At 42.1% G+C, this 14,751-nt stretch overlaps 1 protein-coding gene across 1 annotated transcript in view; it reads right to left on the bottom strand.

Annotated features, from left to right (window-relative positions):
• Window positions 1–14,751, bottom strand: part of MAST2 (microtubule associated serine/threonine kinase 2) — a 394,690-nt gene that overhangs the window by 36,944 nt on the left and 342,995 nt on the right. The window contains exons 6-10 of the mRNA XM_007946677.2: window positions 12,661–12,736; window positions 10,144–10,164; window positions 7,854–7,932; window positions 4,743–4,897; window positions 2,533–2,608 (exon numbers count right to left, since the gene is read on the bottom strand). Of these exons, the coding sequence (XP_007944868.1) occupies window positions 2,533–2,608; window positions 4,743–4,897; window positions 7,854–7,932; window positions 10,144–10,164; window positions 12,661–12,736 (407 nt within the window). The remainder of the gene's footprint in view (window positions 1–2,532; window positions 2,609–4,742; window positions 4,898–7,853; window positions 7,933–10,143; window positions 10,165–12,660; window positions 12,737–14,751) is intronic.

Here is a 14,751-nt window from a genome sequence, read left to right as displayed (position 1 = left end):
TTTTTGTATTTATATTTAATTGGTGATTATATGCTGAAGTGACCTTCCCACAATTTTCATTTTCTTTGTTTTGTTTGTATGTTAGATAACATATACAGGCAGGGTATTGTGCTGTGCTCCTCTATTCACTAGTTGACAGCAGTTATACACTCATTACCTTTCTCCTTTCCTGTTGTCAGCCTCTCATATGTCCTTGCCAACTCTGGCAAACAGCCTGTTCTTAGGTCCCTGGAATCTGAATGAGAATGCTATCACTTTAAAATCCAAAATGGTTGCCACTTTAATTGTGAGTATTTTTACACTATGTTGAGGTGTAATCCATACTGCAGACTGCAGTCTTTGATCTTCATCAGTAAGTGCTTTAAGTGATCTTCACTTTCTACAAGCATTGTTGTATCATCTGCACATCGCAGGTTAATGAGTTTTCCTCCAATCCTGATACCACATTTTTCTTCATATAGTCCAGTTTCTTGGATTATTTGCTCAGCATACAGAACGAATAGATATTCTATTCCAATAGATGGAAGGATGTAACCCTGAGACACACTTTTCCTGATTTTAAACCATGCAGTATCCTCTTGTTCTGTTCAAACAACTGCCTCTTAGTTTATGTATAGGTTCCTCATGAGCATAATTAAGTGTTCTGGAATTCCCATTCTTTACTATGTTATCCATCATTTTTTGTGATCCATACAGTTGAATGCCTATGCATAGTCAATAAAACACTGATAAACATCTTTCTGGTATTCTCTGCCTTCAGCCAAGATTTATCTGACATTAGCAATGATATTCCTCACATTCCATGCCCTCTTCTAAATCCAGCTTAAATTTCTGGCAATTCCCTGTCAATATCCTGCCTGCAACCATTTTTTAATTATCTCCAGCAAAATTTTACTTGCATGTGATATTAAAGATACTGTTCAATAATTTCCACATTCTGTTGGTTTTCTGAGAGATTATTTTAATTAGATTACTCAAGATGAGGGTTACTCATGCCAGAAAGACTAAGCATGTGAATAGAGGTTTGGAGATTTGAGCTTTGTGATACTGCATTAAAGTTTACATATTGTCCAAGATTGTGTTTGTATTATAAGAGCAGAGAGGGGAAGGGGGCTGAAGACTGAGTTCAATTATGCTGTCCTTGATTCAATCAATCATGCCTATATAATGAAGCCTCAATAAAAATTCTGGACATCAAGGCTTGGTGAGCTGCCCTGAAAATATTCTCACATGCTGATATGCCAGGAAGGGGGCACATTCTGATTCCACAGGGAGAAGATAAGGGAAGCTTCGCAGCTGGGACCCTCCCAGACCTTACTATGCATCTCTCCCTTTGGCTGGTTCTGATTTGTATCTTTTTTCTGTAATAAAGCTATAATCATAACACTATCAGTGAGTTCTGTGAGTTGTAGTTAATTACTGAACTAGAGGGGGAGTAGGAACCCCAGAATTGTAGTCAGTTGGTAAGGAGTGAGGGTGGCCTGAGGACCACTGAATTTGTGGTTGAGAAGTCTTGAAGTCTAGAGGGCTGTGCCTTTAACCTGTGACATTTGGCCTAGCACCAGATAGTTGGTTTCAGAAGTCAGGTGCAAGAGCCAAACAAGAGAGTTATGAAGGTTATTTCTTAACTATCTCAGGATAGCCTCCTTCTGCATTTTCTAACTTGAAAACACAAATCTAAATGTTATTAAGAAGGGACCAATCCCTGGAAAAGGACATCATGCTTGGTAAAATAGCTCAAAACCAAAACCAAACTCACTGCCATCAAGTTGATTCCGACTCACAGCAACCCCCTTTGGGTTTCTGAGGTGGTAAAACTTTACAGAAGTAGATTGCCCAATCTTCCTTCTGTGGAGTGGCTGGTGGGTTTGAAACGCCAACCTTCTGGTTAGCAGTCAAATGCCTTAGGTACAATGCCACCAGAGCTCCTTTGGTAAAGAGGGTCAGCAAAAAGGGGAAGAGCCTCAATGAAGTGGATCAATACAGTTGTTGCAACAATAGGCTTAAGCACAGCAAGGACTGTGAGGAAGGCACAGGACTAGGCAGTGTTTCGTTCTGTTCCACACGGGGTTGCTATGAGTTGAAACCAATTTGATGGCATCTAACAATAACAAATGTTAGTAAGCAACCCTGAGATCTTGGTCTGGTAATGAAGTGCTATCAGAGGACAAATCTTGAATCCTGAATCCTGATGTGCAGTTAGAAACAAGATCTCCAGTTCTTTCCTTTCCTTTAATATATGGTGGGATACCTACTTGACATTTCTCTCTAGCTATCTCTTCCTCCAGGGGGTGGAGAAATAGAGGTTTTGCCAGCACAATTCCCAAACTTACAGTCATCTGCTGCCTTCCTCCTGTCAAGCAGAGTCTGGAAGCCCTACAGGTATCCTCTTCCTCTAGGTGCCTTTCTGTTTTTCTACTTGATGAGCTCTGGAGGCAGCTCTTTATCCCCTCCTCCCAAAGTTTTTGCATAGGGGTTGGCTATAGTCAGCCATCTTCAGAAGAGTTAGTAGTCTTTTAACTGGGTCCTTACCTTGGGGAATCTTTCCTTGTACACATGATTCATCATTATTATTTCACTGTCGAAGGAAACTGGGGACCGTCCAGGACTGAATAAGAAAGAAATAAGTACATTACTTTTGTGCTATGGAATTACCAAGTAGAACAATGACCATCCCCAGAGCCCATCCATCCCACTGTCTTCCATGTCCCACATACTCCCACTTTAAAATGTGCTGAGTACCAGAGCCTTCCTTATTCCTGGCATTGCCAGTATACCTTGTTCCATTCAAAATGGTGCCATCTGGAAATAGGCTATGTTCTCTTTCCTGCAGGAAGCGTGGCTTTCACAAAGACCTCTTCCAGAGACTGAAAAAGCCTAGAGAGGAAGTAGTCTACTCCTGAATGCACTGGCGGCTTTCCTAGGATGACCTAGGGCAGGACTCTGTGTTTTGCCAGTACAGCAGGGTATAACCCAGCATGTTCTGTGAATCAAATCAAAGTACCACCAAAGTAACCAAAGGAAGACTCTGTAGACCCGTATCTTTTCCCAGACAAACTGCCACCAGTGGGGCTCTGACCAAGGGGATGAATAAGGCCAGTTCAGCCTGTAGCGAGTTATCAGCCTGAGTCATCTATAGAAGAGAACAACTATGTTTTCCAGCCTTAATTTATTATCACCCTATCCCCAATCTACATCTTGCTCTCTGGCCTCCATGTGGTTATATTCCATTAAAGAATTTTAAATCTTGACCAATACAATTGAACAGATGTTTGGGTCCTGCCTAGCTTGGTACTCCTGACAAGTGATCCCAGCTGGCCTAGGTTCAGAACTGTTCTTTTGTGCCTTTCTTCCCTGGAGTGGGCCATGGCCTGTCTGCTGTACTGACAACGCATCAGTAAGTACTTAGATGAATGCAGCAGGGATTGCCTGGAATGTAAACATAGCCCTCTCAATCTCAAATGGCCTAAAAGGTAACCTTTACTCTGTGTGAGTTCCTGAGATGACCAATATTCAGGTGTTCTTCTGTATGAGAGATAGGCACTGGAGATGTACACCCACTCATCTGTTTTGTCACCATCTTCATCAAGCTCTGAACTTGAGCCAGTCTTTGTGGTCTGATTCAGCTCACTCTCTGAAACCACAGTGCCAACATCATTTGAGGGGATTCTTTCTGGAAGGCCTCCCTCCTCTGGGAACCCACCCTGCATGTTAGCCCATTCACTACTTCTCAGGGACTGAAAGCTGAGCTCAGTCATTAAAGCCAAGATCATTTTAATCTCTATCCTCTTCTTAACCTTGAATTCTGGCACAGATTTACCAGCTATTGCCAAGAGAACAGCCAACTAATCTAAGGAATTCACACAAAAATCAGCCATTTGGATTTGTTTGGTTTGGTGAAGGTGCATCCAAGGTGATTCAGGGAAATAAGCTAGATTCCAATCGGCATTTAATCCTGGTTTAGAAATAGTCTTCCCTCCCTTAGTCAGCATCTTGTGCTAGCCTCCTGTATCTTCAACAGCAACTTTCTTGGCTGGCTTGGCTCATACACCTAGGCCTAGAAGCCAGGTCCTGCAGCCCAGGTAACCATCAGGCCTGATGTTACTACTGTTCTCCTTTTACTGATTGGATTCTAAGAATATTTTGACTATAAACTACTTTTGAAAGGGGAAAGAGAAGAACCACTTGACAACATCCTCAGAGACCTCTTGGGATAGGGGGTTGAGCTGTACCTGAAGCCAGAAAGGCCTTGAGCTTCACTGGAGTTGACTCACTTAAGCTGTGCCAATGTGTTATGTCAGGGATTGGCCAACTATGGCCTGTTGGCCAAATCTAGCCTATCAGCCATTTTTGTAAATGTTGCTCTTGTGTGCTGTTGAGCCAATTCTGACTCATAGTGACCCCACAGGACAGAGTAGAACAGCCCCATAGGGTTTCCTAGGCTGTAATCTTTATGAAGCAGATTGCCAGATTTTTCTTCTGTGGACCTCCTAGTGGATCTGAACCTTCTACCTTTCGGTTAGCAGCTGAGTGCTTAACCACTGTGCCAAAGCTTACATAGCATCTATGGTTGCTTTCGTACTATGAGAGTAGAGTTGAATAGCTATGCCAAAGCCTGTATGACCCACAAAGACTAAAATGTTTACTAACCAGCCCTTCATAGAAAAAGCTTGCCAACTTCTGTCCTACACACAGGCTGAAATCCACAGGTACTGGGGCAATGGGCATTAAACACTCCTTACCTGAGGCTGCGGGAGCGGGGCCGCATAACTGGGGACTGCCTTCCCTCCTCATCTGGTACACTCTCTGTGCTGAAATGCTTTGTCAAAAAGTGCAGCTCATCGGCTGTAGGCTGGAAGGGCAATTGGTGCAGTTTTTCCTGTGAGGAGCATGAAGACTACAGAAGAAAACATTAACATACAGCATTAAAAGTGTGCCTAAAGGCAAGCCCTGAGAAGAGAAGAACTGCAAATAAACAGGGGCTTCCTAGTCAATGTTCAAAAATAAACCCAAAGGACAGTCTTCTTTCCCTTGTTGCCTTTTGCCCTGACTGTTCATCTCTAGCCCTTCAAAGGCCTCAGATTTGAGGAAGGCAAAGTATTTGAGTTCTTCAGGAGTCATACAAGGAGTTGGGCCCAGATCTTTACGAAGTGTGAGGGATCCCAAATCACCTCAGAGGCTCCTTAGGTGGCAAAAAACAGATTTGTCTACATAAATCCTTTGCTCTCAATGAAGCTTTTGGCTAGTTGGAATGGTGAGTGATTAATAAATCATGCTTCCCAGCTCAGGAAATGTTCAAGGTATTTTTAGCCTGCAGATGATACCTCTTTAAGTGTTCCTTTCCACAAACCTTGGGAGAGCCACCCTAGGAATGGCTCAGCAGTGTTTCCTTTTGGCTGCTACCCAGAGGAGACACTAGCTTTGCTGCAGCAGCTCTGATGGTTGTGCCTAGGCTCTATGGATACCAGTAGGACAGGAAACCCAACAGGGAGGAAAATTACTTTTAGATCTGGAACTCAAAGATTATCCTTGACTTGAAAATAATCATGACTATAAATATGGCCCAAAGACAGTATTCCTCACAACAGCCCATTGCCAGTCACAACAGACCATTTGAGGGTAGCAATAGCTTATGCTACTACAGGCATCCCATGAATGTAGCTACTGCTATGACCCCATTTCACTCCAGGGTGACTGGATTCCCCTTCACCTGACACACGGACTGAAAGAGTGGGCAAGTCTAACAGCATCAGCCTCCTTTCCATTCACAACTGATCAAGGATTGGGATTTAATATCTAAATCCATTTAGAGTCAAAGCTGCAGCACAATGTAGTATTAGGGACCTAAGCATGAATACTAAGTGAGAAACCAGCATTTCTTTTTTCTTTTTATTGTGATTTGGGTGAAAATTTACAGAGCAAATTCACTTTCCATACAGTTCACATACACTTTGTCTCATGACATTGACTACAATTTACCACAATGCAACAGCTCCCCTCCCACTTCCTCCTGACAGTTACCTCTTCCCTGTGCCCATCCCTCCATGCACTCCTGCCCCCTGAACTGTCTCCCTGTGCACACACAGCCCTTCCGTTCTCGCATGATTGTTCTAAGGAGTGTATCTACCTCAGGTAAATGTTCAACTCATATGCCTATCTTTGGTTTGGCTGGAAGTCACAGGTGTGGGTTCAATTCTAGATCTGAAGGGTAGCTAGGGGCCATAGTCTCAGTGGTTCCACCAGGCTCTATCAGACCAGCAAACCTGGTCCGTTCCTCTTCCCCACCCCCCCCCCCAAATGATTCTGAGTTTTGTTTCACATTGTTCTCTCTATCTAGGATCTCCTACATAGATCCCCCTCCGAGTGATGGACAGTGGTAGCTGGGTACCATCTACTTCTTCTGGTCTCATAGTCATATAGGCTGTAGATCACATGGTGTACCAGTCGCTAGGACTAATTGTTTCCATGAATCTTTGGTTTTCTTCATTCTTCTTTGCTCTGGATGAGGAGAGACCCATCATTGCATTTAGATGGCTGCTTGCAAGCTTTTAAGATCCCAGTTGCTACTCGCCAAAGGAGCAAGTGGAACAATGTTTTGTGTAGTATGTAATGCCAATTGAGCTTGATGTCCCCTGTGGCTATGGTCCTGAGCCCACAGGTTCAATTACTAGGTCCCTCTGGGTAGCTGGCTATGACCAAGAAGTGACTACAACCTTAACCCTTGTCAGCTCTACTATACCCCTGGGAATTCTTACAGAACATACAAATATACTTGTAGAACCACTGTCTGCCAACCCTATACATGGTCTTGGGTATACTCCCTGCTTCAGCGACATACCTATTAGTTCAGCCTGTGGGAAACCAGCATTTCTTTGGTTAACAGGGTAAGCATCTCTCACAGAATACTATAATACATGAAGTTGTAAACAGCTGGAGGAAAGTCTCCACTGGGGTCTGTCTTGGACACATTTTATAAATTATCTGTATGAAGCTACAAAAAGTATCTTTACCCAACTGCAGCTCACATGAAGCTGGAGGGGCAGTATAAATCATGGTGGGCAGTAAGCTGCAGCAGTGGATTGAGTCTATTAAACTTAGATTGAACATGAATAACTATAAGACTCTTCTCTTGAGCCCCTGCCTGGATTCATGAACAACTGAGACAAACTGAGAAAAGAAGACCTAAAGAATGGTGGAAGAAGTGGGGAAGGGGTCATCCTGGCCATGCTCTGTTTTTGTATAGCTGGCAAGGCCTAAAAACATTTGCTGTTTGGTTGACTATCTGGCCCTTTACAGAAAGTCTGTTAACTCTATCATCCTGGCTTCAATAAAATGTTACTCCATAAGGAAGATTCATTTTAGGTTAACTGTGCATAGTAACAGTTTGGACATAAATTTAGCTTTAGGCTAAAATTCTACCTAAAAGAAACATAACTGAAAATTTTAGAGACAGGCCTAGCCTTTTGTTGATATTAGAATTTCAAACAATAATCATTCTTTCCTTTTTTTTTTTTTTTTTTGGTTAGGGTGGGGGATTGGAATGACAGGATCTACCAGGCCTTTGGGGTACAGAGGGGTACAGAGGGGTCACCTCTTGGTTGCAGTTCTGGAAATATGATTAGGGAAAAGTATAGCCGACACCCAGAGAGGGTACTGGTTATCCTTTCCCAAAGGATATGGTTTGGTTATGGTTGCTAAGGGTTCACAACATTCTGCCAAACAATGTCTTTGAGTTTGGCTCCAAGGAGGATACGATGAGAACTACTTTGCACCATTTAAGGGTAGGGATCCATAACCCACAGGAAAGTATTTCCTCAGGGTGAAGAGGTGTGGCTACAGATTTAGCTACTTACTGAGACAGTAGAGCTAGGAGTGTTGGTTCCATAGCCTGAAGAAGGCAAAGAGGCCAAAGACCAGCGCCGTCCATCAGTCCTATGTAAGAAGAGAGTATTAGACAGTCTCTCCAGGATCCCACTCTGGGCCCAGAATTGTCTGTCCTTCCATCATCATTTTTTGGTGGTTGTTTAACCGGTAGGCTCTTCCTTGTCTCAAAACAGTACTGCTGTACCTACTCTATGCTTTCATATCTCTTTCCTACATAGGGCCCACAGTTGTGCATTTTTCACTGTAAAGACAGGCATCTCTGACTATAAAGGGGCCATGACTTTGAACAAGAACATCTGTATACAATACTGTGGTTTTGGAATAAACTTCTTTGTACTCTCAAAACGTAATCACTTTCAGGGAATCAATGTCAGAGGAATCCGATTAAAGGCATCATTACAAAGAGGGACCCAAACTAAACCCATCTCATTGCCATTGAGTTGATTCTGACTCATAGCAACTCCCACTGGGTTTCCAAGGCTATACATTTTTACAGAAGACTGTCTCATCTTCCTCCTGCAGAGTAGCTAGTGGGTTTGAACCACTGACCTTCTGGTTAGCAGCCAAATGTCTTACCTACTACACCACCAGAGCTCCTAACAAGGAGGGAACTGACACTGAAATTTAACTATTTCCTTTTTTAAGGACTCCATGTGAAGGACACTTTGGTCTTTTCCAGGCCACTGGTTTGACAACCAGGAAGAAGTGAACCACCATATGGGTCTGAATTGAGCATGAATCTACTAATGGCAAGGCTATCTAGGATCCAGTGGAAAAAAAGGAAAAAAAAATCAACTAGTTGCCATCAAGTTAATTCCAAATCATGGCCACCCATGGATGCAGAGTAGAACTGCTCCATAGGGTTTTCAAGGCTGTGGACTTTCAGAAGTAGATTACTAGGCTTTTCTTTCAAGGCACCGCAACAACAACAACAACAAAACCAAACTGCTAACCTTTCGGTTAATAGTCGAGCACTTAACCATTTGGACCACCCCATAAAATCGTCTTTGAGAATGTTTGCCAAAGAATGGCAGTAACCTTACAAAAGAGGTTATATATTTGGGGTCTTGGGAGTGGCCTGCTGTTGTTCTTGAGAGGATGCTCCCTAAAGCTCATCACAAAGAACCATAGCCATTTGCTTTGTTATAGATGAGAAAGGTCAAGCAGGCACCTGAATAGTTTGAAGCTTTTGTAACACAGATATGTAATTCTTTGCCTGGACTGTGGGATGTGTAACAAGAAAATTTCTCATGGAGCTTGGGGTATATACCTTGTTCTGGTTAAAGTTGGTGAAAAACATCTGTGCTGCCTGTCACAGAACCTTAGTATCAGCAATGGGGGTTCTTTACCATGAAGTTCAATACACTCAGTTTACAGAAAACACTGAGACTTAAGAGATTTGGGTGATATTTTTTTAAGGCTTTACAGCTACATGTACGTGAGGTGAAGGGGTGGGAGAGGAACAAGAAAAAGGAAGACTAATCTTGCTAAGGGCTTCTCCTTTTGAAGCACTCCTTCCCACTCCTACCAATACCTAGCAGCTTTCCCTGCTTTGTTCTGTAAGGGGAGAGCCCGGGGGTTCCATGCCGCATGCATAAAATTCAAACTTCATGCCACCCAGGCAGCCAGTACTTGTCAATTACAGCTCTGCTGGAACCTAGTCTCTGAGGCAAAGAAACGCCCAGGAGAGTGCTCAAACATAATGCTCTCTCTGATCTTTTTGCAGTTTTGGGAGCTCTGCACAAGAAAGCATGCCAATACCGGAAAAAAAGGGCCCAGAAAGATGGAAAAAGTATAGCTCAGAGATGGATTTCCCAAATCCTTGTCAAGTAATTTTTTCACAGGCAAGTTTTCTTCCTTTAGATAGAAAAGGAAACCAATTGCATGGTAGCCATATCTCTATATACTGAAGAGCCAAGAGCTATTGAGAAGGAAAGAAATGCCACCATATAGGATGCCTCTACTTCCTCCACCTGGTCACCACACTAGGTAACTTGCCCCTAGGCCAGAAGCTTGAACTATTCAGCAAGTGGAACTATTGAGCAATTTCTGCCTCCAAGGACATAAGCTCTGAGTCTTGGTTCCAGCAGGGGGATTCCTTAGGGCCTCTTCGCTAGATATGGAAGGCCTAATGTTCATACCCACAGTCAGAGAATCAGCACAATCAGTTCTCACCAAGGAAGCACAAAATCACAAACCCTGTTGTCTGGCCATGCATAGCAGTTTCCCAGCCCCTCTCCCCATCACATCCCCTATTACCTGTCTGCTCTGTGGCCATGGCTGTAGTGAAAAAATTATACATTATAATGAGATCAAAGGAAATCAGAGAGAGTGATCTTCTTTGGTCACTGGCATTTGGTCTAGCTGGTGGAGGTAAACCTTCAGTTTAGAAATGTGTGGAAGTCCAAAGTGAAATTTTAGGATGGATGGGTCTGTCTTTAGTGTTTCATTATATCTGTCTTTTGTATAATATTCCAAACTAATGTGATTAAGGTTCAAGGCCAGTAACCTAGGGACAAATGGTTCCTTCGGACCTTGGTAGTCACTGATTGGTTTAGGTCCCAATGGTAATAGCAGCCCTCCCCCCCCCAAAAAAAGCCCCCTAGTTCAGCTTATTCCTGAAGCCTGAGAATAAAGCAGACACAAGGCTATCCAAAGGAATATGTTATGTCCCCTGCTTGGAATGCTCTACACACCGGTGCACCCACTCCCAACATGGCAGGCTCCTTCTCATCTTTCAGGTCTTAGCTTAAAAGTCAATCTTTCGGAGAGGCCCTCCAGGGTAGATTCTCCAACTATATTGCTTTCCTCTTCTTTCATTCAGCATTATGCTCTTTCCCTTCATGCTGCTTATCACAGTTTATAACTATGTATTTGTTTACTTGCTCATTTATTGTCTAGCTCCCTCACCACTCATTCAATCAACAAACACTGATTGAGAGCTTATTATGTATAACAAGACACAGCTTTCAATAGATGAAGATAGCTCTACTAAAGGTGTCTTAACTCTGGTTGAAGGGAGACAGAAAACATGCAAATAAGAAAAAATCAGGTATTAATAGGTGACATTTTGAAAAAATAAAATAGGATGATTTGGTAGAACATGACGAGCGGCTCCTTTAGAATGTGGAGTAAGGGAAGGCCTCTCAGAGAAATGGACATTTAAGATGAGACATGAATCTAAGAATGAGTTAACGAAGTGAAGTAGGAGGGGACAGCAGTCTTTACAAAGAGAACAATAAACTCATTGATTCAACTAGACCGTAAGTTCCAAGAAAGTAGGGATTATGTCTATTTTGTTACTACTGTAAAATTAAGTATCCAGTATAGTGTCTGGCTGATAGTGAGTGCTCCAGAAATAGTTACTGGATGAATGGGAAATGACTCAATACCACTTAAAGGGATTTAGGGACAGGTCCTGTTGCCTCAGCTCAGTCCTCATCTGATGTTACAACTCATATACAGTCCAGGTTGGAAGTTTGGGATAAGTAAGTCTTTCCACCTGGGCTGGAAAAACAAACGCATCAAACCCAGCATATTTTTAATTTATTTTTATACATGATTCTATCTGGATCCTTGGTTAAGTAACTGAAGTTACACAGGTTAGAAGAGATGAATCCACAGAATAAGTCTAAATGAAATTTGTTTTCAATAAGGCAATTGGATCAGGTAAGGGCACCCAAATCAGCTAGTCACCAAAAGTCTCCCAATCAGCCCATGGCCTTTTCAGCTATACAGAATCCTGGACAGAAAGAAGATGAATTTCCTCTAGATTGTCACTTGAATAATGACCTAATGATTTTTCCAGGAGTCTGTTCTTTTTGTGTTACGTATTCAGCAGAGTAATCTTTTTTTTTTTTTTAAATTAGTCTAAGTGTAGAAATTGCTCTGATTTAATGCTGTATTATAGTCCCTATCATTCAAAGGTTCTAAATCTGGAGCTATGATCTTTCTGGATGCTTCAATACCAGAGACTGACCCTAAACAAGAAAACTTTTAAAAATAAAAAAATAAAAATATATGAACTCAGTCAACAAAGAAACTTATAAAATGTTCTGAAAAGTACATCTGAAAGCTAGTACTAAAGCTTAGGCTTTAGTATCTAGTTTAAGTGGACCCATCTTAGTCAGCTCAGCACCCCGCCAGAGGCCAGGCAGTGGACTGAGCTATCAGGATTGCTACCATGAGCCAGAGATAGGGCTGTACCATTGCTGGGAAGGGCACAAATGGAAAGAGAAATATAAGCACAGATCTGGAATTGTTCTAAGTTCATGGAAGGTTTAAGTGAAGACCCTGTATCCCTTGATCCCCTTATGGGCCATCTCAGTTCCTGACAGACTCATCTTCAGAGCCAAGAAGAGAGGCATATAAGGTCCCTTCCAGCCTCCTTAGAAATAGCTGAGTTAGAGAAGCAATAGTATAACTTTGGGTCCTCCCAGGAGTGGAGCCCATTCTCTCACTAATCACCCTGTTGAAAACATAAAGCTTTGAAACATATTCTGAAGGTAACAGGGGCTTGTGTTTAAGGTTGTAAATCTATTTCTAAAATCAAATCTTCTATGGATCAAGCACAAATATCTAGGGTGTCCAGAAAGCAAAATTTGAACAAAATGATTATTGCCTTGGAGAGGAAAGCAAGAAAGAGGTATTTTGATGGCTGGTAGTCCAAGGTAACATACCTGGAGGAGTAGTGATTCAAAAGGGGAAGGGGGCATCCAACTGATATTCATGCAAGTGCCACATGTTAACCACAAAGGAGGTTTTCTGTCAACTTACCTACGGGCAGGAACAAAGGAAAAGTGAGCAGGTGCATTTGGAGAGAAATTCCTGGGGCTGTCCGAAGGACTGTTACCTGTGGATGGCGAAAGCAAAAAAAAAAAAAGCCCTCAGTGAGGTATGCTTCTGTGGAGAACTGTGAGCATTTTTAGACAAGAAATCTTCCCCTAGCATATATGACTGTTTCTCCAGGCCCATCATATGTTTAAAGATTCTCCCTTTGTAAAAGTTTGGCAGCCTCCAAATTTTCTCCCTTGTTCCCAAGTTGCCTGTAAGAACCCATGTCTTTCAAAAGTCCATTTTAGATCCAGAAGCAGTACATCTATTACCTGCCCTTCTAGGAGTATTTTAGACTCCAATCTGCCTAATCAAGTTGACCTAACTTTGTACAGGTGTAGAGAACTCATTCAGTGCAGATACCTTTAGAAAAGGCACAGCCAAGTATACAGACATTTCTTAAAGGGCAACAGGGCTCCTAGTCCAAAAAACCTCTTGTAATTTATCTCTGCATACTGCATCCAAAAGGCTAAACAAGGAATACATGTACTTTGAGGAGAAACAGGCTCTCAGGTGAGGATTCAGAATACAGTGCCCATTAAAACAGTCCACACTCAGGCCCACAAGTCCACAAAGCACATTCAACTATTTCACGGTATAGGAATGGCCTCCATCTCTTCATTTGCTTCATTAGTCTTCTATAGCATGCTTACTTAAAGCTCAGAAGCTCTGAACAAAGCTGTACGCTTATCTTTGCACTAGTCACCAGAGTTCTTGAACCCAAGTCGGCCACACTTGTCTTGTCCGTCTCCCAGCTGGGGTTGGTACTGAGGAGTGCCTAGTTGACATAAATGATCGATGTCTCTCTACTCAAAAGGCCATGTTAAGTAAGCACCATACTCCATAACGTACTGACCCCCAAGCCCTCCTGTAATCACCTCTGTAAACCAATATTGGCTGAGAGATTGTAGCTATGCAGGGGGCTTGTAATTTAGTGTGTCCTGTGCTTCTCTTGGATGTCCTCCCCCCCCAAAAAAAGAGGGTATGGATGTTCAGAATGCCATGAAGCTGCCCTATTGCATCCTATCATCTCCAAATGAAAGGGTCTAGATAACATTTAATGTCTTCCTGTATTGATCTAGGAAAAAAGAGCCTCTTAATCAGTGTGCCCACTATCCCATGCAGCACTCTGTACAAATTATATAAAAGTATTTTCTTTGGGTGAATGAGTTAGTTTATACCCTATAAACTCTAAAACAATCACTAAATAACAAAGAATTATAGGTAATAAGCCAATAAAGGACATAAAATAGAACAATTTTAAAACACTCCATTTGGAAATGGATAGTGCTGATGGTTGCACAACATGGTGAACATAATTAATGCCACTGAAATGTACAGGAAAAAAAACATTGAAAATGGCAATGGCTTTGTTACATAAATCAACCAAACTCACTGCCACTGAGCTGATTCCAACTCACAGTGATCCTCGATGGGTTTCTAAGGTGGTATATCTTTACAGAAGTAGACTGCCCCATCTTCCTTCTGTGGAGTGGCTGGTGGGTTTGAACCACCAACCTTCTGGTTAGCAGTCAAATGCCTTAGGCTTTGTGTATATATATATACACACACATACACACACACATATATATGTGTGTGTGTATATATATATATATGTGTGTGTGTCTGGTTTTATATATATAAATAAAATTTTTAATAATTAACACTAAAGGAAGATGTAAAAAAGAAAAGGAAACAAAAATCAGATGAGAGAATAAGAAAATAAGTAAGATGGTAGATTTAAACCAAATCATATCAACAACCACATTAAACATAAGCGATGTAAATCCTTCTTAAAAGGCAGAAATTGTCAGGGTGGTTAAAAAAGACTTCCAGGAAAGGAAGAAAGAAAGACCCTGCAGTGTAGTAAATTACTTAGTGTGGCTTTTCTACCCGTAAGTCTTTGTAAACTCCAAGGTGGGATTTTCTATGAGCAACTGAGGAGCTCCTGATTGCTGAAGGTGTCCACCTGGAGTATTTCTGTTGGGAGTGGCACAAAACAATGTTCTGGGAGGTGCACACTCTCTCTCAGGT

Source organism: Orycteropus afer, unplaced genomic scaffold, assembly GCF_000298275.1.
Source record: "Orycteropus afer afer isolate SDZICR_OR568_19922 unplaced genomic scaffold, OryAfe1.0 scaffold00169, whole genome shotgun sequence".
Lineage (NCBI taxonomy): Eukaryota > Metazoa > Chordata > Mammalia > Tubulidentata > Orycteropodidae > Orycteropus > Orycteropus afer.
Note: the sequence above shows the minus strand (reverse complement) of the source record. Positions and strands in the feature narration are given on the sequence as shown.